Source organism: Ranitomeya imitator, chromosome 1, assembly GCF_032444005.1.
Source record: "Ranitomeya imitator isolate aRanImi1 chromosome 1, aRanImi1.pri, whole genome shotgun sequence".
NCBI lineage: Eukaryota > Metazoa > Chordata > Amphibia > Anura > Dendrobatidae > Ranitomeya > Ranitomeya imitator.
In genome coordinates this window covers 401,784,108-401,809,430 of record NC_091282.1, presented here as the reverse complement: position 1 = coordinate 401,809,430, position 25,323 = coordinate 401,784,108, and the positions used below count along the sequence as shown (strand labels likewise).

The window sequence follows — 25,323 nt, the reverse complement described above, 5'->3', positions numbered from 1 at the left end:
CTGATCCCGAGGTGCCTCTGCCAGCTGGAGACGTATAGCGCTCTCCTTTAATTGGGCAAATGTCAATTCAGGGTTCTTAAAAACAAGCATGCTCACATGCCCCCGGTGAGAAGGGGTGTAGAGTCCCTCAATAAATTGATCTCTTAGCAGTTTATCCGCTCCGTGTTAAAAATGGGTTCAGCCAGTGTAAGTGATTTAAGGGCTTCCTGCAGGTTTAAGGCAAAGTCTCTCACGCCCTCATTAGCTTTTTGTTTGCAATTAAAGAATCGTATTTTAGCTTTGCTGCTGGCCGTGGTTTCAAATGTAGCTTTTAATCCAGCAAATATGCGTTCAACAGTGCCTTTTAGATCAGCTGCCCAAGCTGTGACTTCTCGCTTAGCATGGCCACTTAACTGCATCATCAGGAGACTAACACGCTGAACTTCACCCACAGGGAACATGTCAAAATGGGCCAGCATCTTTTCTCTGAAATCGTCAAGGGTATTAGGCTCACCTTCATACATTGGAAGCCATGGGCCACCCGGGGTATATGGCATCAGCACCGGCATGATGGGCGCCACTCCTTGCACCGCTGCGCTGCCGGACTCTCTATTGACACTCTGTCTTTTAGCTGCATTAGCGTTGCCGGGTGCTGCGGCGTCTCCGTGCTGCGACATACTGTGCCCCCTTAGTTAATCCGGACCCTTCCGGTCCTCCGCTTCCGTCGGGATAGTGTAGATTCGTTCCGCTGTGCAGCAGGATCGATTTTCCCCTTGCTCTGATGTCAGAGCGCTCAGCTTGGTGCCGCCCACAATGACACGCCCCCTGCTGCTCCCACCCACCGCGCTCTGTAATGGCGGATTCTGAAGTTTTTCAGTTAGACTGGGGCTCAGGTGATGGCGTAGCTCAATTAACAGTCTCGTGCCTAACTGTTATGAAGTGATTACCTCAGGGGATGGCGGCCATCTTTACTCCATTATAACCAATGGGGAAAAGTCACTTTCAATAGTTTTCAATGGGGAATGGATTTTTCTTTAATAAAGTCAATTTTCAAGATTTTTCATCCCAGTTTTCACAGTTTTGGGCTCCAATCACGGCACACAATACCCGGTATACGGGCTGGCTAGATCCTGTTCGTGACGCCAATTGTGACGCCCAGGAGACCGGGATACCCAGCACCGGACCAATGGAGTCTGTCTCTTGAGGGGGATGTCACGGGTGGCTTGACCCGGTGCTGTGGCCTCAGGCAATGCACAGTGTAAGGGGTATCATGAGGGGACAGGCACTTACTTGATCAGCAGCAGGTTCTCCCAGCGGTGACGATCCCGATCCTGGATAGATGGCTATTGTCCAAATGAAAGACTGAGGCACTGAAACGTTTAACCAGTTTACTTTAACATAAAAGGATTTACAACCAGTCCTGTCACCGGAGTCTGTATGGGAACTCTGAGTTACTTTGACCCTGCCGGGGTCTTCGCCTCTTATTGTGCGCAATTTCTGTGTGGCCTTGCTGCTGTATGTGAACTGGCTGCCGGCCCAATCTGTCCCCTCCGGGTCCTGGTTCGACGGGCAACCCAAGTCCTTTTATCGGTTTACCCCCTCTGGGAGTACCGCTGAACTCTGTGTCTGTTGCTGCGTCCGGCCCTAGTGAAGCTGATATCACCTCACGTTTTTCCGGTTGCTGTATTATATATAATGAATACAGCCACGGATCCGGTATCCGTCTTTGCGCCTGTTCTGGGTAGTGATTAATGCTACCCGGTTCTCACAATGTCCTTTTTCTCTATCCCTCTTCTCCTCAGGCCGGTGATTTAGGCCTGGTAACAATCATAGGGCTGTTAGAAATTCAGCTGTATGACCTCTCACTTTCAGCTCCTTAGCCCAACTGCCATTTCTTCTCTCAGACCAGAATGGATCAAGGGGAGTCTCTGGAGCTCCCCCTTCTGGCCGGAGGTGGTAGTGCAGTCTTGCTATTTTAGTATTTGTACTTACTGTCAGTAACTATTTTTGTGGCAAATACCCCTAGGGGTGCCACACAACCAATGAAAACCCAAAAGTCATTAGCTCTGTAAATTGGAATAATTAACAGAAAACACCTGCAAAGGCTTCCTAAGCGTTTAAAAAGGTCCCTTAGTCTGTTTCAGTAGGCTCCACAATCATGGGGAAGACTGCTGACTTGACAGATGTCCAGAAGGCAGTCATTGACACACTCCACAATGAGGGTAAGCCACAAAAGGTAATTGCTGAAGATGCTGCCTGTTCACAGTGCTGTATCCAAGCATAGCAGCGGTGCTCCAAGTGCGCCAAAATTCTGTGGAGAAAATCTAATCTATCTGAAAATTTCATCCATTATAAGTTCATGCTAAAAACATACAACTCTGCCCTTCACCTCTCCAAACAAACCTATTTTAACACCCTCATCACCTCGCTGTCCAATAACCCTAAACGTCTCTTTGACACTTTCCAGTCCCTACTCAACCTAAGAGTGCAAGCCCCAACCACGGATCTCCGCGCTGGCGATCTGGCCAATTATTTGAAAAAAAAAATTGACCACATTCGACAGGAAATTATCTCCCAATCCCTTCATACCATGCACTGTCCTCCCTCCCCCACTGCATATAGTTCACTCTATGACTTTGAACCAGTTACAGAAGAAGAAGTAATTAGGCTCACCTGTCACCTAACAAAAATATTCAATCTTTCTCTCACTTCCGGTATAATTCACTCCTCATTTAAGCATGCCATCATACATCCATTACTTAAAAAACCATCCCTCGATCAAAACTGTGCCGCTAATAATAGACCTGTCTCTAATCTTCCCTTCATCTCTAAACTCCTCGAACGCCTGGTCCACTCCAGTCTTACCCGCTATCTCTCAGATAACTCTCTTCTCGACCCTCTTCAATCTGGTTTCCGCTCTTTACACTCTACTGAAACTGCCCTCACTAAAGTCTCTAATGACCTACTAACAGCTAAATCTAATGGTCACTACTCCATGCTAATTCTCTTGGATCTCTCCACAGCATTCGACACTGTGGATCATCAGCTCCTCCTCACTATGCTCTGCTCCATCAGCCTCAAGGACACCGTTCCCTCCTGGTTCTCCTCCTATCTCTCTGACCGATCCTTCACTGTATCTTTTGCTGATTCCTCCTCCTCTCACCTTCCCCTTACTGTAGGGGTTCCTCAAGGATCAGTCCTAGGCCCCCTCCTCTTCTCTTTGTATACCGCCCCTATTGGACAAACAATCAGTAGATTTGGTTTCCAGTACCATTTCTATGCTGACGACACCCAATTATACACTTCTTCTCCTGTTAGCCGACCTTTTTAGAAAACACCAGTGATTGTCTTACCGCTGTCTCTAACATCATGTCCTCCCTCTATCTGAAACTGAACCTGTCAAAAACTGAACTCCTCTTGTTTTCTCCCTCTACTAGCCTTCCTTTGTCTGACATTGCCATCTCTATGTGCGGTTCCACCATTACTCCAAAGCAACTTGCCCGCTGCCTTGAGGTCATACTTGATTCCGTGCTTTCATTCACCCCCCACATCAATGGCTCGCTCTTCTTATCTGCATCTCAAAAACCTTTCTAGAATTTGCCTTTTTCTTACTTTCGACTCTGCAAAAACTCTTACTGTTTCACTTACTCATTCTCGTTTGGACTATTGTAACTCTCTACTAATCGGCATCCCTCTTACCAAACTCTCCCCGCTCCAATCTGTCCTGAATACTGCTGCCAGGATTATATTCCTCACCAACCGTTACACTGATGCCTCTACCTTGTGCCAGTCATTACACTGGCTACCCATCCACTCCAGAATCCAGTGCAAAACTACTACCCTCATCCACAAAGCTCTCCATGGCTCAGCACCACCCTACATCTCCTCTCTGGTCTGTCTACCACCCTACCCATGCCCTCCGCTCCGCTAATGACCTCAGGTTAGCATCCTCAATAATCATAACCTCCTACTCCCGTCTCCAAGACTTTACATGTGCTGCACCGATTCTTTGGAATGCACTACCTAGGTTAATATGATTCATCCCCAATCCCCACAGTTTTAAGCCTGCCCTAAAAACGCATTTGTTCAGACTGGCCTATCGCCTCAACGCATTAACCTAACTATCCCTGTGTGGCACATTCACAAAAAAAAAGGAAAAAAACAAGCTTAACCCCTTCATGACCTTGGGATTTTTCATTTTTCCGTGTTCGTTTTTCACTCCCCTCCTTCCCAGAGCCATAACTTTATTATTTTTCCGTCAATTTGGCCATGTGAGGGCTTATTTTTTGCGGGACGAGTTTTACTTTTGAACGACATCATTGGTTTTAGCATGTCGTGTACTAGAAAACGGGGAAAAAAATTCCAAGTGCGGTGAAATTGCAAAAAAAGTGCAATCCCGCACTTGTTTTTTGTTTGGCTTTTTTGCTAGGTTCACTAAATGCTAAAACTGACCTGCCATGATGATTCTCCAGGTCAGTACGAGTTCATAGACACCTAACATGACTAGGTTATTTTTTATCTAAGTGGTGAAAAAAAATTCCAAACTTTGCTAAAAAAAAAAAAAAAATTGCGCCATTTTCCGATACCTGTAGCGTCTCCATTTTTCGTGATCTGGGGTCGGTTGAGGGCTTATTTTTTGCATGCCGAGATGACGTTTTTAATGTTAGCATTTCGATGCAGATACGTTCTTTTGATCGCCCGTTATTGCATTTTTAATGCAATGTCGTGGCGACCAAAAAAACGTAATTCTGGCGTTTTGAATTTTTTTCCCGCTACGCTGTTTAGCGATCAGGTTAATGCTTTTTTTTAGTTGATAGATCGGGCGATTCTGAGCGCGGCGTTACCAAATATGTGTCGATTTTTTTTTTTTTTTTTTTTTTTTTTTTATTGATTTATTTTGATTGGGGCGAAAGGGGGGTGATTTAAACTTTTATATTTTTTTTTATTTTTTTAACATTTTTTTCATCTTTTTTTTTTACTTTTGCCATGCTTCAATAGCCTCCATGGCAGGCTAGAAGCAGGCACAACCCGATCGCCTCTGCTACATAGCAGCGATCTGCTGATCGCTGCTATGTAGCAGAAATGGAGGTGTGCTGTGAGCGCCGACTACAGGGTGGCGCTCACAGCCACCGGCGTTCAGTAACCATAGAGGTCTCAAGGACCTCTATGGTTACAATGGAGACGCATCGCCGACCCCCGATCATGTGATGGGGGTCGGCGATGACATCATTTCCGGCCGCCCGGCCGGATGCGGTAGTTAAATGCTGCTGTCTGCGTTTGACAGCGGCATTTAACTAGTTAATAGGTGCGGGCAGATCGCGATTCTGCCCGCGCCTATTATGGGCACATGTCAGCTGTTCAAAACAGCTGACATGTCCCGGCTTTGATGCGGGCTCACCGCGGAGCCCTGCATCAAAGCAGGGGATCTGACCTCGGACGTACTATCCCGTCCGAGGTCAGATAGGGGTTAAACCATAATCAGGTTCCTCGCATCATGTTCTCATACACTTTATGCGGTTATTAGCCCTCTGTGTCTGTACTGCTACATACTTAGGCAGTGAACTGGTTCATGCAGCTTTACATGAACAACTGAGCCTTACACTATGGCTGGTCCGAAAAACTAAAGCAATTGTTACCATCCACCTCTCGTGTCTCCCCTTTTTCTCAGTTTGTAAGCTTGCGAGCAGGGCCCTCATTCCTCTTGCTATCTACAGTATTTTGAACTGTGATTTCTGTTATGCTGTAATGTCTATTGTCTGTACAAGTCCCTTCTATAATTTGTAAAGCGCTGCGGAATATGTTGGCGGTATATAAATGAAGTTATTATTATTATTATTATTATTATTATTATAGTAATGGAAAGTTGAGTGGAAGGAAAAAGTGTGGTAGAAAAAGGTGCACAAACAACTGGAATAACCGCAGCCTTGAAATGATTAAGAAAAGGCCATTAAAAAATTTGGGGGAGATTCACAAGGAGTGGATTGCTGCTGCTGGAGTCATTGGTTCAAGAGCCACCACACACAGACGTTTCCAGGACATGGGCTGCAAGTGTCGCATTCCTTGTGTCAAGCCACTCATGTCTAGAGATGAGCGAATTTGCTTGCCAAATAAGCTTCAGAGTGAACCCGGCTTTCTGGATTGCGCCGGCAGATTAGCTAATCGGCGCCACTGCTCCATGTGTCGCTGCTGTGTGACAGGCACGACACATGCAGGGAGAGCCTGTTTGCTGGGCTCTCCAGCTTGCTGAATAAGAGGGAACCTGAGAAAATTTGCTCATCTCTACTCATGACCAAGAGACAATGCCAGAAGCGTCTTACTTGGGAAAAGAAGAACTGGAGTGTTGCTCAGTGGTCCAAGGTGTTATTTTCAGATGAAAGTAAATTTTACATTTCATTTGGAAATCAAGGTCCCAGAGTCTGGAGGATGAGTGGAGAGGCCACAATCCAAGCTGCTTGAGGTCTAGTGTGAAGTTTCCACAATAAGTGATGGTTTGGGGAGCCATGTCATCTGCTGGTGTAGGTCCACTGTGTTTTATCAAGACCAAAGTCAGTGCAGCTGTTTACCAGGAAATTTTAGAGCACTTCATGCTTCCCTCTGCCGACAAGCTTTTTGGAGATGGAAATTTCATTCTCCAGCAGCACTTGACACCTGTCCACACTGCCAAAAGTACCAAGACCTGGTTTAAAAACAACATTATCACTGTGCTTGATTGGTCAGCAAACTCGCCTGACCTTCACCCCATAGAGAATCTATGGGGTATTGTCAACAGGAAGATGAGACACCAGACCCAACAATGCAGACGAGCTGAAGGCTGTTATCAAAGCAACCTGGGCTTCCATAAGACCCCAGCAGTGCCACAGGCTGATCGCCTCCATGCCATGCCGCACTGATGCAGTAATTGATGCAAAAGTAGCCCCGACTAAGTATTGAGTGCGTTTACTGAAAATACATTTCAGTAGGCCAACATTTCAGATTTTTAAAATCATTTTTCAAGCAGGTGCTAGTAAATTAGAATACTTTGAGATAATGACTTTTGGGTTTTCATTGGCTGTAAGCCATAATCAACATTAAAAGAACTAAACACTTAACCGCTTTCTGCCAGCTGACAGAATAGGTTGTCAGCTAGCAGTATCCCCCGCTTTGAGGTGGGCTCCGGCGGTGAGCCCTCATGAAAGCCGGGACATGTCAGCTGTTTTCATCCGCCTGCGCCCATTAACTAGTTAAATGCCGCTGTCAAACTCTGACAGCTGCATTTATCAAGCGCTGCCGGCCGCGTGACCGAAAATACGCGCACCGCTGACCTTGTCATGTGATCGGGGGTCATCAATGCATTGCCATCACAACCAGAGGTCCTCAAGACCTCTATGGTTGTTGATGGCAGATTGCTATGAACGCCACCCTGTGGTCGGCGCTTGTAGCAAGCCTGTAATTCTGCTGCATAGAGGTGATCTGTGCATCACCTCTATGTAGCAGAGGCGATCGAGTTGTGGCAGCTTCTAGTCTCCCATGGAGACTATTGAAGCATGCCAAAAAGAAGAAAAAAAATGTGTTTTAAAAATATGGAAAAAGTAAAAAAAAAATATATATATAGAAGTTCAAATCGCCCCCTTTCTCCCCAATCAAAATAAAACAATAAACAAAAATCAAACCTACACATATTTGGTATCGCTGTGTTCAGAATCGCCCGATCTATCAATAATAAAAAAAAAAATTAACCTCATGACTAAACGGCGTAGCTAGAAAAAAATCAAAATGACAAAATTACTTTTTTTGGTCGCCGTGACATTGCATTAAAATGCAATAACGGGCGATCAAAATAACCTATCTGCACAAAAGTTGTATAATTAAAAACGTCAGCTGAGCACACAAAAAATAAGCCCTCAGCCAACCCGAGATCACGCAAAGTAGAGACGCTACGGGTATCTGAATATTGCACAATTTATTTATTTTTCTTTTAGGAAACTATGGAAATTTTTTTTTTTTTTTACCACTTGGATAAAAGAGAACCTAGACATGTTAGGTGTCTATGAACTTGTAATGACCTGGAGAATCATAATGTCAGGTCAGTTTTAGCATTTAGTGAACTTAGCAAAAAAGCCAAACAACAAACAAGTGTGGGATTGCACTTTTTTTTGCAATTTCATCACACTTGGAATTTTTTTCTTATTTTCTGTTACACGACATGGTAAAACCAATGGTGTCGTTCAAAAGTACAACTCGTCCCGCAAAAAATAAGCCCTCACATGGCCATATCGACGGAAAAAATAAAAAAGTTATGGCTCTGGGAAGGAGGGGAGCGAAAAAGTGAAAAAAGCTCCAGGGGTTAAAATAGATCACTCTGTTTGTAATGAGTTTCACTGTTTGTATTGAATAGCTGAAATAAATTACTTTTTGATCTAATTTTGTGTATGTATGTATGTATGTATATGTATGTATGTATGTATATGTATGTATATGTATATATGTGTGTATATATGTATATATACGGTATGTGTATATATATATTTAAATATAGTGTATGTATGCATATATACAATGTATATGTGATTTAAAAATAAGCAACTTTCAAAATATAATAAAAACATCAGTAATAAGGGAGGTCCCACTGTTTAGAGCAGAGAGCAGTGTGACTGTTATGCTGTAGGTGCAGAAAGACTGCTGCTATGTCAACTTGACCTCAACGGAAACAGCAGAATTGCTGGCAGGGGCAGAACAGGTATGTTCTCGAAGCGCTCCATAGGCTCACAAAATATAATGTATGTGACTTTTAAAAATAAAAGAACTCAAAATGTTAATTTTTCTGTATTTATAATAGAGACTATCTGGCCAAGGATACTGTTTTTCAGCATCGCTTCCCCCTTTGCTAGCGTCTGCTGCTATCGAAGGCCTTAATATTATGGAGGAAACTTCAGGTATTGTTTTGTTTCTAAGGCTTAGTTTGCTTTGTGGATTATAGCATACCCATCCATGCGCTTAAATAATTCATAATACCGATCAGTTGTTCTTTGCTCCAGTCATAGGCAAATGTAAACAGTGAATGGTGCAGAACAATACAGCTCCATTTGTGTAGTGGCCACTGTTAGGTGCTGCAGAACAGCTCATAATATACAGTCTTCAGAGCTGTGATCTCCCAACGTGCCTCGGATGCAGTACATATCTCATTTGGAGAAGTATCACCTTTAGATGAGCTACATTAAAGAAACATTACTATTTCAGGAAAAAAATATCCAAAGCTAACAGGTGGCTGGTCATTTGACTTTGTCAGGCCAAAGTGCCTGTTTAACATTTTCTGATTTTTAGTTTTCTCTAGCAATAGTTAACATGAAATTTATTAAAGGGAACCTGTCACCCCCAAAATCGAAGGTGGGCTAAGGCCACCGGCATCAGGGGCTTATCTACAGCATTCTGTAATGCTGTAGATAAGCCCCCAGTGTATCCTGAAAGATGAGAAAAAGAGGTTAGATTATACTCACCTGGGGCTGTCCTGCTGCAGTCCGGTCCGATGGGCGTCGTGGTCCAGGGCCTCCCATCTTCTTATGATGACGTCCTCTTCTTGTCTTCATGCTGTGGCTCCGGCAGCCTGAAGACAAGAAGAGGACGTCATCGTAAGAAGATGGGAGGCCCTGGACCGGACAGCCCGCCCAGGTGAGAATAATCTAACCTCTTTTTCTCAACAATCAGGATACATCGAGGGCTTATCTACAGCATTACAGAATGCTGTAGATAAGCCCCTGATGCCGGTGGGCTTAGCTCACCTTCGATTTTGGGGGTGACAGGTTCCCTTTAATTTCCTCTTGACCATTATTCATTCTTGTTCTTTTTTGACATACCCTGTCACCAGTTTTTTCATATAATTTCTTGCTCTGCTGTGATTCCTGTTCAGTCCCTGATGTGTTTACTTTGCTATTAACATGATTAAAATACTGATTTTACTTGATTATTCTTCATTTTGCCTTGTATCTTGGGTAGAGTTTAGCGTTTACAACCTGAGAGAACCCCAATGTGCTTCAAAATCTTATTTCTGGTAAAGCAATACTTTCTGATTGCTTTTGCTGGGAAGTGACATGTATGTATTTTTTTTTTAATTAAAATTAGATATTGTGTTTTGTTTTTTTTGTTTTTTTATAGAAATATTCCACACCTTAAAAGAAAAGTGCCAAAGAATCCATAAAGCATTGCAAGGGTATGTAAAATAAAATAGCCCCTTCCCTTCATTCACATCTTGCCCTTTTCTGTTTGAACTGTATTGGCCTTTGTCTTTATTTTTTATCTTACAAAATAACTTTGACTTTTAGTGAAATCACTTTATTATTGCAGCATAGGTCAAAGACCGCTAAAGTGTGGTTCTGAGCTTAGCTGGCAAACAGATTAAATAGGGATGTCGGCATGTATCCCGTAGAGTAGACTTCTAAAATAGCAGTTGGTAGTGTGATTTGATTGGGATTGCAAAAGGATTGCCTTTTCCCATTCAATCATTTCATAAGATGCACATCTATTGCAGCCTATGTGCAGAGCTCAATTCTTGTCCTGATCTATTCTGCATCTAAAAACGGGTTATTGGCTTTTCTAACCATGGAAGTTTTTCTTTTGTGATGCAAAAGTCACGTTGCCACATATATAGCAGAAATCTGCTTTGTTAATGCAATCACCAGGCATCTCTGATAAATAAATATAAATAAGCCAAAAGGTTAACAAATAGTGCTGTGTGACGGCTAGAGGGAGTGTCTTGTAAAGCCAAGTAATACAGTTTTAATTAGGATTTCATCCCTGGGGCTGACAGGTCAGGTTTCCATTGGTTAACCCCTTTCTGACATCAGAGGTAATATGTCCTTGTGCCCTGGACCTATTTGACCATGGACGACGGAATATTACATCAAACAGGGTGGTTCGATCGTGACCAGGTATCATGACGACATCCGGGTTACCAGACCTAGGAAACTTGATGAGCAAGTTTGTCAGTTGCAGAGCTGCTGCATCCCCATGCTGTAGAAGCGATCAGCCTGCAAAAAATGATTGTCCTATGGTCAGACAAAGTAAAAGTTAGAAAAAAGTAAAAAAAAAAATAATAAAAAAAAGTTTAAATTGTAAAAATATTTTTCAAGAAAGGATATTGTATCTAAATATTTGAATGAAGAAAATATAAACAATAAAATTACATACCGTATTTTTCGCTTTGTAAGACGCACTTTATTTCCCCCAAATTTGGGGGGGAAATGGGGGTGCGTCTTACAAAGCGGATATACCGTTACAGGCTGGAATGAGGTGTCCACCGCCGCAGTTGTCCGCCACCGCGGTTGTCCGCTGCCGCCTGCCACCACGGTTGTCTGTTGCCGCCCGCCACCGCTGCCGCGGTTGTCTGCTGCTGCCCGGGGTGATGGTGGAGGCTCTGGTGCTGCGGGGGGCTCTGGCGAAATTTTGTGAAAGGCCAGAGCCCCCCGGCAGTTCGTCCATGCTTTCCTGTGTGATGGACTCCGGGAAAATGGCCGCCAGAATCTCGGGAGATGAGATTTCAGCGCTGAGATCTCATCTCTCGAGATCTTGGTCCCAAGATCTCCATCTGCGCATGCGCCGTCTCCCGGCAGCCATTTTCCCGAAGTCCACCGCACAGGAAAGCATGGACGAACTGCCGGGGGCTCTGGTGCCCCCCCGCAGCACAGGTGCCCCCCTCGCAGCACAGGTGCCCCCACCCCTGCAGCAGCGGAGACACCCCTGCAGCAGCGGAGACACCCCTGCAGCAGCGGAGACACCCCTGCAGCACAGGAGCCCCCCTGCAGACCCCCTCATTCCAGCCTGCAGCAATGTTCCACTCCTGCCTCCAGCAACGACCCTGATCCACCGCAGCCACAACCCCTGGTAAGCAATAAGATGCATGGATTATAAGAAGCCCCACCAATTTATTAAAAAAAAGTTTTTTTTCCTATTTTTCCTCTCAAAATTTGGGGTGCGTCTTATAATCCGGAGCGTTTTACAAAGCGAAAAATACGGTATATTTGGCATCGCCGTGTCCGCAATAACCTGACCTATAAAACTGTACTACTAGTTAACCCTGTTAGTGAACACCATAAAAAAAATAAAAAAACGATGCTTTATCCTCATACTGACGAACAAAAAGTGGAATAAAACGCAATCAAAAAGACTGATATAAATAAACATGGTACCGCTGAAAACACCATCTTGTCATGCAAAAACAAGCCGCCATACAGCTCCATCAGTGTAAAAATAAAAATGTTATAGCCCTCAGAATAAAGCAATTTAACATTTTTTTTCTATTAAATAGTTTTTATTGTGTAAAAACGCCAAAACACAAACTATATAAATGAGGTATCGCTGTAATCGTACTGACCCAAAGAATAAAACTGCCTTAATAATTTTTACTACACACGGAACGGCATAAGTAAGTGCTCAGTGTAGAGCTCCTTATAAATATGATCCCAAACGTTATGTAGAATGTTTCCAAAAAAAAGCTTCCACTCCGTTCACAAAAAAAGCAAGTCCTTACTCAGGTTCGTCATCTGTTGACGGAAATATAGGGGGTTTCCATGTTACTGGTAGCACAAAGGCTCTGGAAAAGCTAAATGGCTCCTCACCCGCCAAAAGAAATTCAGCAAAATCTCCGCTCCCAAATCCAAATGCCCCCTCCCTTCTGAGCCCCACAGTGTACCTAAACCACATATTGCGTCCACACGTTTGGCATTTCTGAAGCGATGAGAGCCCGCCTAACTTACGGGTTCATGTCTCCAGAAGCATGGACTGAGCATAACGTACTGGTCACAACGGCATTTTGCTATTTTCAGTCATGAACATACATTACTTCCTGTTTCTGGTAAACACCCATGGAGTCAAAATCATCACTACACCTGTAGATAAATTCCCCAAGGGGTATAGTTTCCCAAATGTGGTCACTTGAGGTTGGATTCTGCTATTCTGGTAATTAGGGGCTCTGTATATGGAGTCCTCAAACTGTTCTAGGAAAATCTGCACTCCAGGAGGCAAATAGCGCTCCATTCCTGCCGAGTCTCCATATGGCAAAGTAGTACTGTACAGCCACATATGGGATATTGTCACGTTCAGTAGAAATTGTCGGATAAATTATGATGCCATTTTTACCCACTTCTTGTGTAAAAATGTAAAATCTGGGGCTAAAACAAAATTTTGGTGTTAAAAATGTATTTTTTGTCTTCACTGCCCAATGGTATAATATTCTGTGACACACCCTTGGTGTCAATGATCACTGCACCCCTAGTTGAATTCATTGAGAGGTGTAGTTTGTAAAATGGGGTCACTTATGGGGGTTCTGCTGTTCTGGCACCTCATGGCCTCTCCCAGTGGGTTATAGCACTTGCAAACCATAACAGTAAAATCTGGCGCTCCTTGCCTTCTGAGCTTTGCACTGCGCCTTAAAAAATGTTTCCCGATTTACATGTAGGGTATTGGCACACTCAGGTAAAAATGAACCTCAGTTTGTTGTAAAAAAATAAATACATTTTTCCATTGGAAAAATTAAAAACTTAGGGCCAAAATAACTTTTTTTTTTTTGTGGAAAATTTTATTTTCTTGGCTCAACATTAAAAACTTATGTGAAGCACCTGAGGCTTCAAGGTGCTTACCATGCTTCTAAGTACATTCCTAGAGGGGTCTAGTTTCCAAAATGGTGTCACTTGTGGGGTGGTTTCCACTGTTTTGGCACATCAGGGGCTCTCCAAATGGGACATGACGTCCGCTAATAATTCCAGGAAATTTTGCATTCAAAATGTTAAAATGATGCTCCTTCCTTCTGAGCTCTGCTGTGCGTCCAAACAGTGGTTTTCTCCCTCATATGGGGTATTTCAGGAGAATTTGCACAACAATTTGTATGGTGCAGTTTCTCCTGTTACCCTTATGAAAATTCAGTATTTTGTGTTAAAAACATGTTTGTGGGGAAAATTTGATATATATATATTTTTTTTTATTTTTATGGCTCAGCGTTATAAACTTCTGTGATGCACCTGAGGGTTCAATGTGCTCACCACACAACTAAATCAGTTCCCTGAGGGGTCTAGTTTCCAAAATGGGGTCACTTGTGGGGGTTGCAACTGTTTAGGCACATCAGGGGCTCTAAAAATACGATATGGCATCTGCATATTATTCCAGCAAATTTTGCATTCAAAAAATCAAATGGCACTCCTTCCCTTCCAAGCGCTGCCGTGCGCCCAAACAGTGGTTTTCTCCCGCATATGGGGTATCTGCATGCTCAGGAGAAATTACACAAGTTTTGGGGTCTGTTTTTTTTCTTATCTGTGTCAAAATAGAAAAAATTTGGATCTGAACTCAATTTTTTGTTCTAAAACGTTATGTTTTTTTTTTTTCTGTGAAGCACCTGAAGGGTTAATAAAATTCTTGAATGTGGTTTTGAGCACCTTGAGGAGTGCAGTTTTTAGAATGGTGTCACTTTTGGATATATTCTGTCGTTCACATGTAAAGCGCCATGGAATAAATGGCGCTATAATAATAATAAAAATAATAATAATATAGACCCCTCGAAGTGACTTCAAATGTGATGTTGTAAATTTTGTTGGAGAAATGAAAAATCGCTGGTAAACTTTTAACCGTTATAACTTCCTAACAAAAAAAAATTTTGTTCCAAAAATTGTGCTGATGTAAAGTAGACATGTGGGTCGATCGGGCATCAGTCGAACATCCCTTCGGCGGATATTAGCTCCTCACAAATGGCACCCTTACAAAATCCACCTGCTGCAGCATCTCAACGAGGATGACCCTGATCGGCACACTGAATTTGCAGAATGGGCAAAACAAAAATTGGAACAGGACCCTCAGTTTACACAGAACATTATGTTCAGTGATGAGGTAAACTTTTTTGGGTGGGCCATTCATATGGTTGCACCTAAATAACATGGGAATGGTGACAGTATTCTTGCGTAGGGTGTCTTGCATTGAAATCTGCTGCAATGACCCGGGTACTGCATTCACCAGACATCAACACAATTTCTATCCGCTCCTCACGTTTTAACCTCTGTGACATGTCAATGCCTGCAAACAAAGAGAAACTTGTAAATAACGCAGGAAAGAATAAAGTTACGTTAAAACCAAGCACACCATTGTTTTTCTTGTGAAATTCTCAATAAGTTTGTGTCACATGACCCTCTTCCCATTGGATAAAGTAAAGTTGGATCCAAGAGGCCGACTTCAAAATGGCCGCCATGGTCACCACCCATCTTGAAAAGTTTCCCCCTCCCATATACTAAAGTGTCACAAACAAGAAGTTGATATCACCAACCATTCCCATTTTATTTAGGTGTATCCATATACAAAGCCCACCCTGTATCTATCTATAGATATATCTATCTGTGTGTGTAAACATTATTCTTCAATGTAGTATGTGAAAGAGGTTGGACTAGGAAATGACATCACAATTCACAATTTTTGTTAAATAATATATCTTTTTTTAGCTTACAAAAACGCATACAAATCCACATGCAAATCCGCATAAAAAAATGCATCAAATCCACAGGCAAATCCGCATAAAAAAATGCATCAAATCCACAGGCAAATCCGCAACGTGTGCACATGCCATAAGAGTGTATGGTAATGCACGAAGCAACAAAGATCTGTGCTAAAGAAATAAAGCAAAAGCAAAAAATGCAATGGCAGACAGAAAAAATAGCTTAAAGTGTAAATCAGATCAAGGAACGCTCATATGACCATAGGACATGTCTCAGCAGATATATGAGTGATTGGGAGAAGGCAGTATGCCCGTATTATGCCCCGCTTGTTACCCGACGTGATGGCTTCATCAGGGTTTCTATTGGTCACACCATGATGATGCACTACTGATGGCTCAACAGGCTTCTGATGTCTCTATACTGAAGATCCAATCTTCAAATTGCATCAAAGTCTCTCATAGACAATTACCACTCTATCTTGAAAATTAGCACCAATTAGCAATTATAATAAGTTTTCATTTTCAGCATCCCAAAATAAGGTTGGGTTTAACTATTTCTATGACTGAACCAATTTAGCTATAGACCAGTGTAAATGTTTTTCTCGACTTATAGGTTATAAATATTCATCAGCGCACAAGAAAACAGTGTGAAAATTTCACATGCTACCAAACACAACACATGCATGTTCCTTTAACAAAGATCATCTGTACAAGTGGTGTTCGCATTTTGTGTGAGGCCCTCAGGCAATGTTGAACTTCACAAGTGTGGCAGATGTCTTCAGTCCTATTTTCCACAACTAAAGACACCCAGCAGATGCATCTTTTATCCACTGAATGCAAGAATCTTGTGAGACCGGGTTCACATGTTGCAGTATGAGTCGTGACTTATTCACTTTAGGCCGGTTTCTCGCAGTTCCTGATTCCTCAACTAAGCTAACTGCTTTACATATGACTGTGAGGCAGTTGGCTCAGGTCAGGAGACCCATTGGTCTGGATGGATCTACGGATCCGAGCACAGTCTGTATTTTACAAATGTATGACACCAGCCTTGGGTTGTCTTGCCTGATTTTCTTGTCCTAATTGTATGTTTTCCTAAAGATGTTTTTCCTTCTATTCTTTTTGTTTTTTGTAGTGTGGAGGGTTTGAAGGTTGTTGGTGAGAACTTTTCCCCTGCCTTTCATCTGCAGTTAGAAGAAAGCAGCGGATGCCGGGTAACAGACTCAAAGCAGCTGCAAGATATTGTAGATCACGTAAGTGCTGCAAATGACCACTGATTTATTCTTGAACTGACTTTTAAACTTCTGCATACCTGAAAACATAAAGTATTCTAATAGATGACTGTAATCATTGCCAGACCCAGCAGTGTTCTCCTTGACCCTTTCAACCATTTCCTTGGAGACTAGTGTTATGATTTTACACATAAATAGGCACAGCATACAATAGTGAAATCTGAACCTTTTCTCATGACACAAGTCCTCATTTCGAAGTCATGGTGTGGTTTTGGTTAAATCCTCCAAATTATAGCAACAAGGAATTAAAGTAAAACTTTCCTTTTCCCTACACCTTCTCAACAACTCGACCAGAAGGAATCCTTTATTTTTCAGGCGAAGGAAAACTTTAAAACTTAACTAGAATTTTGTCCTTCTATGTGATCTTACCATTTGGTGTATTGCTAATTATGCAAATTGTCTCTTCAGAGAGGAAGAGAACTAGAACTCTAGTGCCCTCTATTGGAAGGTAGCAATCCTACAAGTCAATGTCGACCCTTTAACGAGCCTTGTCACATGACTTGGGATAATAGCCAAACCAGAATCTCAATTTGCAGACACTGTTTCGGGGTACTGCCCCTTGTCAGTGCAAAGTGGAGATCTGGTTTGGCTGAGTGAGAGGCGTCTGAACGATATCCAAGACGTATCATTTCTCCTTGCAGAGATTGACATGCCAATAGGTGGCACTAGAGTTCTAGTTCTCTCCCTCTCTGAAGAGACAATTTGCATAATTAGCATATTTCTCAGAGGAGCATTGCGGCTTTAAGTCTCCTCATCTCGGTATGCTTAGCATGTCAATCTCCGCAAGGAGCCTCTCGCAATCGCGTCGATGGGTTGCTATGACCGCTTTTCCTATATGCTGCAATAATATAGTATTGCGGTATATGGCCAAAAAAAAACAAAAAAAAATCCTACCATACGTTCCCAGGTTCCAAAGTCCCCTATTGGGACTGAAGAGTTAAAACTTATATACAGTACAGAACAAAAGTTTGGACACACATTCTCATTTAAAGATTTTTCTGTATTTTCATGACTATGAAAATTGTACATTCACATTGAAGGCCTCAAAACTATGAATTAACACATGTGAAATTATATACTTAACAAAAAAGGGTGAAACAACTGAAATTGTCTTATATTATAGGTTCTTCAAAGTAGCCACCTTTTGCTTTGATGACTGATTTGCACACATTTGGCATTCTCTTGATAAGCTTCAAGAGGTATTCACCAGGAATGGTCTTCCAACAATCTTGAAGGAGTTCCCAGAGATGCTTAGCACTTTTTTGCCCTTTTGCCTTCACTCTGCGGTCCAGCTCACCCCAAACCATCTCGATTGGGTTCAGGTCTGGTGACTGTGGAGGCCAGGTCATCTGGTGTAGCACCCCATCACTCTCCTTCTTGGTCATACAGCCTGGAGGTGTGTTTGGGGGGTCATTGTCCTGTTGAAAAATAAATAATGGTCCAACTAAACGCAAACCGGATGAAATAGCATGCCGCTGCAAGATGCTGTGGTAGCCATGCTGGTTCAGTATGCCTTCAATTTTGAATAAATCCCCAACAGTGTCACCAGCAAAGCACCCCCACACATCACACCTCCTCCTCCATGCTTCACGGTGGGAACCAGGCATGTAGAGTCCATCCGTTCACATTTTCTGCGTCGCACAAAGACACAGTGGTTGGAACCAAAGATCTCAAATTTGGACTCATCAGACCAAAGCACAGATTTCCACGGGTCTAATGTCCATTCCTTGTGTTTTTTTAGCCCAAACAAGTCTCTTTTGCTTGTTGCCTGTCCTTTAGCAGTGGTTTCCTAGCAGCTCTTTTACCATGAAGGCCTGCTGCATAAAGCCTCCTCTTAACAGTTGTTGTAGAGATGTGTCTGCTGCTAGATCTCTGTGTGGCATTGACCTGGTCTCTAATCTGAGCTGCTGTTAACCTGCGATTTCTGAGGCTGGTGATTCGGATAAACTTATCCTCAGAAGCAGAGGTGACTCTTGGTCTTCCTTTCCTGGGGCTGTCCTCATGTGAGCCAGTTTCTTTGTAGCGCTTGATGGTTTTTGCCACTGTACTTGGGGACACTTTCAAAGTTTTCCCAATTTTTCGGACTGACTGACCTTCATTTCTTAAAGTAATGATGGCCACTCATTTTTCTTTACTTAGCTGCTTTTTTCTTGCCATAATACAAATTCTAACAGTCTGTTCAGTAGGACTATCAGCTGTGTATCCACCAGACTTCGGCACAACACAACTGATGGTCCCAACCCCATTTATAATTCAAGAAATCCCACTTATTAAACCTGACAGGGCACACCTGTGAAGTAAAAACCATTCCTGGTGACTACCTCTTGAAGCTCATCAAGAGAATGCCAAGAGTGTGCAAAGCAGTCATCAAAGCAAAAGGTGGCTACTTTGAAGAACCTAGAATATAAGACATATTTTGAGTTTCACACTCTTTTGTTAACCTTTGTCTGGCTGAGTAGGTACAATTGTAACTATTCCGTTTTAAAATTGCATTAACTTTTTTTTCGAAAAGCCGTAGAGGGCTGAAATTTCGTGACATCTCTGCAGTTTTGGTCCAGAATATATTGGCCAAATTTCAATAAAATATATATGAAGGTACAATTGTACCTCTGCAGCCTGTTAACGTTGTAAAATTATGCAGCCTGACAAAGGTTAAGCATATAACTCCACATGTGTTAATTCATAGTTTTGATGCCTTCAGTGTGAATGTACAATTTTCATAGTCATGAAAATACAGAAAAATATTTAAATGAGAAGGTGTCCAAACTTATGGTCTGTACTGTATAAAAACCTAAAAATGTTAATACCCACCCGCCCCTTTTTCCCAGTTAAAAATCTATATGAAAATACTAAAATGTACCCAATTATCACTGCTCCTGTAAAAACCCAATATATCAAAATATAAAATTATTTATCCCATACAGTACATAATGCAAAGAAGAAAAAATTTAAATGTCCAAACTGTCACTTTTTGTTGCTGCAACCCCCACAAAAAACAATGGTGTGGGTTTTTTGTTGTTGTTTTTTTCCCTTTGTTTTTTTCACCATTCCACTGCATTTTCATTTTATATTTTTTTTTCCCGTGAACTATGTGGTAAAATGAATAGTGTCTTTTTCAAAGGTATGACTTTTCTCTCATAATGACTTGTTGAAAAGGGTAAGGGAAACGGCAAAAATGAAAATTGTCTGCCTCCTTAAGGTCTGTGTATGTGGGGCCCCCGGCTCGGCAGAGCGAGCGCTCACATGTATGAAGGTCATGCATAATAACCAAACCATCAATCGGCCGGAAGCTACCTATAGGGTCTTTTGCTAGATGTTTGCCACCTTCTTTTTCTCCTATTAGCCATTGAAATATATCGAGCGTATGGCGTTTTCAGGATTGAGAGCTACTGCCTGAATGTTTTTTTGTCAAAAGCTCTCATGTTTATGACCATCTTGAACTGGTGATCATGTTCCCATCTCAGACATTTATGACATATCCACATTTATGTGTGACTTTAGGACACTTGCTGGGCATTTTACTTTCTACTAATTATGAGAAATATCGTGCTGTGTTGAAGATGAGCTAAGCCCACCGGCATCAGGGGCTTATCTACAGCATTCTGTAATGTTGTAGATAAGCCCCTGATGTATCCTGAGATATGAGAAAAAGAGGTTAGATTATATTCACCCAGGGGTGGTCCCGCTGCGATGGGCGTTGTGGTCCGGCGCCTCCCATCTTCTTACGATGACGTCCTCTTCTTGTCTTCACGCTCCGGCGCAGGCATACATTAGCTGCCCTGTTGAGGACAGAGCAAAGTACTGCAGTGTGCAGGCGCCAGAAAAGGTCAGAGAGGCCCGGAGCCTGCGCACTGCAGTACTTTGCTCTGCCCTCAACAGATAAGCCCCTGATGCTGGTGGGCTTAGCTCACCTTTTGATTTTCCCTTTAATCCTTGCCGTGGTTTTTTGTTTTTTTTTTGTTAATGATTTTACGTAGCTTAGTCTATATTAGTAGTATAGGACACGCAGTTATAGGTTTGGCATTACTGTTTAAATGCACAACATCTGGGCATTACATTAAACCCAACTTATTCATGTTTCAGTGCATGAATAGGAAAATTGCATTAACTCGAGCTCGTTATTTGGAAAAAGAGGAGAAAAATCTCCCACCACCAAGGTCAGTAACCCTGTATTATTCCTCTGGAAATCTGTAATAAGAGTATTTTGTTTTACTTTGTTCGCTTTTCTTAGTGTAATATTTATTATAAGTGCTGTATCGGAGTAAAAAGAAAGATGCATATTTAGAAAGATTAAAATGTCTATAAAAAGTGGGGAAATAAAGAACAGAGTTGCAGTGTTGGAAGGGTACAACCATCAACATGCACATTGTCTATTGTCATTCAAATGATATAAAGTAGACCTTGGCAACTAATAGATATTTCTGAGTCTTGTGTAATTGTAAAATTTAGCAATTTTACAACTGCATAAAACTATTTATCCACAGGAAAGACTAAAAAATATATCTGGTACTAGTGCGACTTAATTTTCAATTGCATGGCACTGTTTGTATGGTTAGCCATAAAAGCTATGGACAACTTTTGACATTAGGACATTATTTTTACTTCTGTTAGTGGATCCATTTTCAGTCCGCAATCTTCATTCCTTGGTTTGATTGTAAACTCCCTGGATACACAATTTGCAGCCAGATTAAGTTTCAGAATTTTCTTTTGTTGGAGTGTCTGTATCAGTAATATAGGTTGGGTGTGAGATCTGTGTATATCCAGGGTGCTTCTGTCTTAGTTAGCTCTTACATCAGCACAGATTCTATCCTGTACTTATTTCATTTCTCCACATTGAGGAACTCTAGCTACAGCTCCCTCCTCATATCCTGTACAGCGTTAGAAGGGACCTCTATAACAACCATATTAGCACTATCTGCTTTAATTCATATGCAAATAGGGAGTCTTCGGTGTACCCTTGCATGGTCAAGAGTTTGGTGCACAGCTACGCTGCCTCATTTGCAAATTGAGGCCCTTCCTCCGCTTCTGATTGACCATGCTCACTTCCCATAGTGCGCTCTGTCTGAATGCTGCCGGCGTGTGCACCCATGTTCTCCTTCCCGTCTCCTTTTTTGTAATCCCGAAATCTGCTCTAATATACCCGGAAGTGTAGCGAGTAGGAGAACGTGCACATGCCTGCAACATTCAGACACTGCTTGCTCCAGGAAGCGAGTACTGTCAATCAGAAGTGAAGGACAGACCCCAATACGCAAATGAGACATAGCCGTGCAACAAACTTCTCTTGGCCACGCTAAGGGCAGAGTTGCCAGCTTGACTTTTTATTTTTTCTTGACAGCTTATTAATATTTTTTATGGACACATTTGGAAAACTATAATTAATCTTTGATTAGAAGTGATACATACAGGTCTACTCTACAGCCTATAATTCTAATATGAAAAAATTAACTGCTTCCACTGCGAATTATAAAAATATCATAATTACAGATAAAATCTATACAAGCTTCTTCAGTCTCAAAAAAATCTGACACTTCGCATTTTTTTACGGACAGTACAAAAAATGCCCTATTTTTACAGACTGTCCAGGGATCTCTGGATGGTTGGCAACCTAGGCCAAGGATGTCCAGAAGCCTCCTCAATTGAAAAAGTCTGCTTTTCCCCAAAAAGCCTATGCTTGGCCAGTCAACACCCAGCTATTCCATTTAGCTTAGTATCAAGTAGGAGGTAGACACAGGTCTGAGTTTCATGCCCGTTTTTACCTATGATTCTTCCTTCTACCATATTGGTATTAGTTTTCCGACACCAGGGACTGCTTTATGATGTCTCATGGTTCCTGTGTCTTCCAATGAAGCGTTCAAGAAGTGAAGATTTTGGGTACTCACTGTAAACTTTCTTGTACCCTTCATTGGGGACACATCAACACCTTCCCTTGTATGGGGGTCTTGATTTTGTTCATCCTACTGCATTTGCACTAACCGAATACGTGGGTGTCTGCTGACCAGGTGCAGGCTGTTGGGCAGGAGCCAACTTTTTTCCAAGATATATTCTTAGTGTCCGTCTCCAGGTGGCAGCATATAACCCATGGTTGCTGTGTGTTCCAATGAGGGTGTTCGGAGAAGAGATTTTACGGTGAGTACCAATAATCCTCATTTTGCCTGTAGTGAATGACCTGCTCTTTCCTTGGTATCTTGCAGCATAAGAGTGATAGTGACTGTGGAGCAAACAGATGAAGAATTGGATATGGCTGCCTCTGTGATCAAGCAAGCAGCGACTTTGATACTAAATTAACTTTTCCTTTTTTATATTGCTCCATTTCTGCTAAACTACGGACATGCTAATGATGGTAAGCTCTTGTTCAGTGTGAGGATTCCGAGAGAAGATGCTACATCCGTAGCCTTACAACAGCGTACGTTCCAGGTCTGAGGAAGTAAAAAGAGTGAACTAGCGATGGGGAAAATAAAGACTAGAGGAAAACCAAATATTGGTGCATGTACAGATTATGTCATGGACCTTTTAAGTACTGTTACGCTGTGATTTTTTATTTTATTTTTTTTTTGCTTACTTCCAAATAACTTTATATATAAAAAAGAAAGATTCCCCACAGAGATGTATACAAAAACAGTTTGTCTTTTTTTATTATTGTTAGCTGGAACAAAAAAGAATTCTCTTCTATTGTGCTTACTAACAAAACCTCCTATCTAGAAGACATGTATATTTATAGATGCACGTTCTGCGCATATCATTTTGATAGGTGTGGGCTTCTGTAGAAATGTGTTCTTACGGTATATGCAATGGAATACATGCACACTTTTTTTTTTTTTATGTTGAACCTTTTCCAAAATTTCAGATATTTCGATGCGAGAACAGGAAATTCTTTATTAACCAATCTGACTATCACTATTTTATACTCCTGATTGTGTTAAAAAACAAACTATGAATAAGTATATAGAATAACTAATTTTTTTATAATCTACAATGCCTATTTCTTACAAGTCTAATTTGTGCTGATATCATTTCATTTTTTTTTTTTAAAGATTTGGCTTTTATAGCTCTAAAGATACACAGATGACAGTGTAAATGTATTTATCCAGACATATCATTTACAGCAGTAATGCACAGGTATTTTCCTTCCAGTTTTAATAGTAGTTCTGAGCATCTGTAGCTTATGCTCCTAAGTGAAGTATTTTCTACTTCTCTTCATGAAAACATAGAAATGTTTGTCTCTGTATATACTAAATGTGAGTGGATGCAAGTTCACCATTGTAGAACTTGTTAGTGCCATACATAAGGGCTGTATTTATCTACATGATTCCTTCAGGGTACAAGCACATTACCAGGCACCTATGTCTTTTACAAACATGTCCTATCCATAGAAAAGCAAAGTTGACAACTTTCTGACCATTTTTACATTACATTGTGACTTAAAACTGCATGATGGAAGTTGCGTTCAGTTCTCTGCTATAAAAAAAAAAAAAAAAAATATATATATATATATATATATATATATATATATATATATATATATATATATATATATATATATATATATATATTATAATATAATATAATTTTCATTCATATATTCATTCTCAAAGCCGTGGTGTTAAAAAGAAGTAACACAAATCGCCTGCAAATGGGACATTTGAATGTCACGCCATCAAGTATCTGTCCTTCAGTGTAGAAAACCATTTAGGGCTTTAATGCGCCACTACAGCATTTTATTATTTTCATTTCAGCGCTGGAGTGGTGCCACTAATCAAAGTTCCCTGCCCCTAGTATTATACTCACCAGCCTTTTGTCTCCGGTCCGGTCCCGTCCCGCCATCTTGTGATCGCAACTTGTAACTCAGCAGAGATCAGAGGCAGTGGTCACAAGTTCTCCATGTAAGTAGCCTTTTTCTGGCCTTGTTGTGGCTCTCATAGATTTACATAGAGGAGTGCATTTCGGATTGCCCAGCGAACATTGGAGCGATCCGGCAAGTCACAACCTGAAAAAACTGATTGGTGCGGCACCAAGAATAGATGAAGACGGCGGCTGGTAAGTATAAGGCTAGGGACAGGGAACTTACATTAGTGACACTACTCCTGCTGTAAAATAAAAAAAAAAACTAAAACAAAAAAACCCTATGGAGTGGTGCTCTAATGATGATCTGATCTGTACCTAGTTGTGCTAATGATGGCAGCTATACATTACTGTTTGAAAGGTTACTTCATGCCGTCATTTCATGTTTATGCTGTTGTCCATCCGCCATGTCTATTTTTATATTAAGCATATTCATACATGATGGCGTTTGCAACCAGAGCTTTATATTTGCTAGTTATTGCTGCCATGTTACGTTTCATTGAACAGTATGAACAATGTGCTACATGTTTTTTGCCTAATACAATTATATATTGTGTATTATGTGCACCTACGCTCTTCAGAGCTAAATTCAAGGATTTTGTTTGTCAGTTAAAGGGAATATATCAGCGGGTTTTTGCTATGTAATCTTTAGACAGCAGGAGATAGAGGCTGAAATAAAGAATTCAGGGATGTGTTGCTTGTCAAAGTGCACAGCTGTTGTTTCCTACTTGTGAAGGATTAATCACAAAGAGATTAACATTGCGGACTAGTCCGACC

At 41.6% G+C, this 25,323-nt stretch overlaps 1 protein-coding gene across 1 annotated transcript in view; it reads left to right on the top strand.

Annotated features, from left to right (window-relative positions):
* The window catches only part of SPTLC1 (serine palmitoyltransferase long chain base subunit 1), a 96,067-nt gene extending 71,901 nt beyond the window's left edge, over window positions 1-24,166 (top strand). The window contains exons 11-15 of the mRNA XM_069762340.1: window positions 8,795-8,891; window positions 10,108-10,162; window positions 16,551-16,668; window positions 20,791-20,864; window positions 22,899-24,166. Coding sequence (XP_069618441.1) covers window positions 8,795-8,891; window positions 10,108-10,162; window positions 16,551-16,668; window positions 20,791-20,864; window positions 22,899-22,992 — 438 coding nt within the window. The 3' untranslated portion in view covers window positions 22,993-24,166. The remainder of the gene's footprint in view (window positions 1-8,794; window positions 8,892-10,107; window positions 10,163-16,550; window positions 16,669-20,790; window positions 20,865-22,898) is intronic.
* Window positions 24,167-25,323: the final 1,157 nt, after the last annotated feature.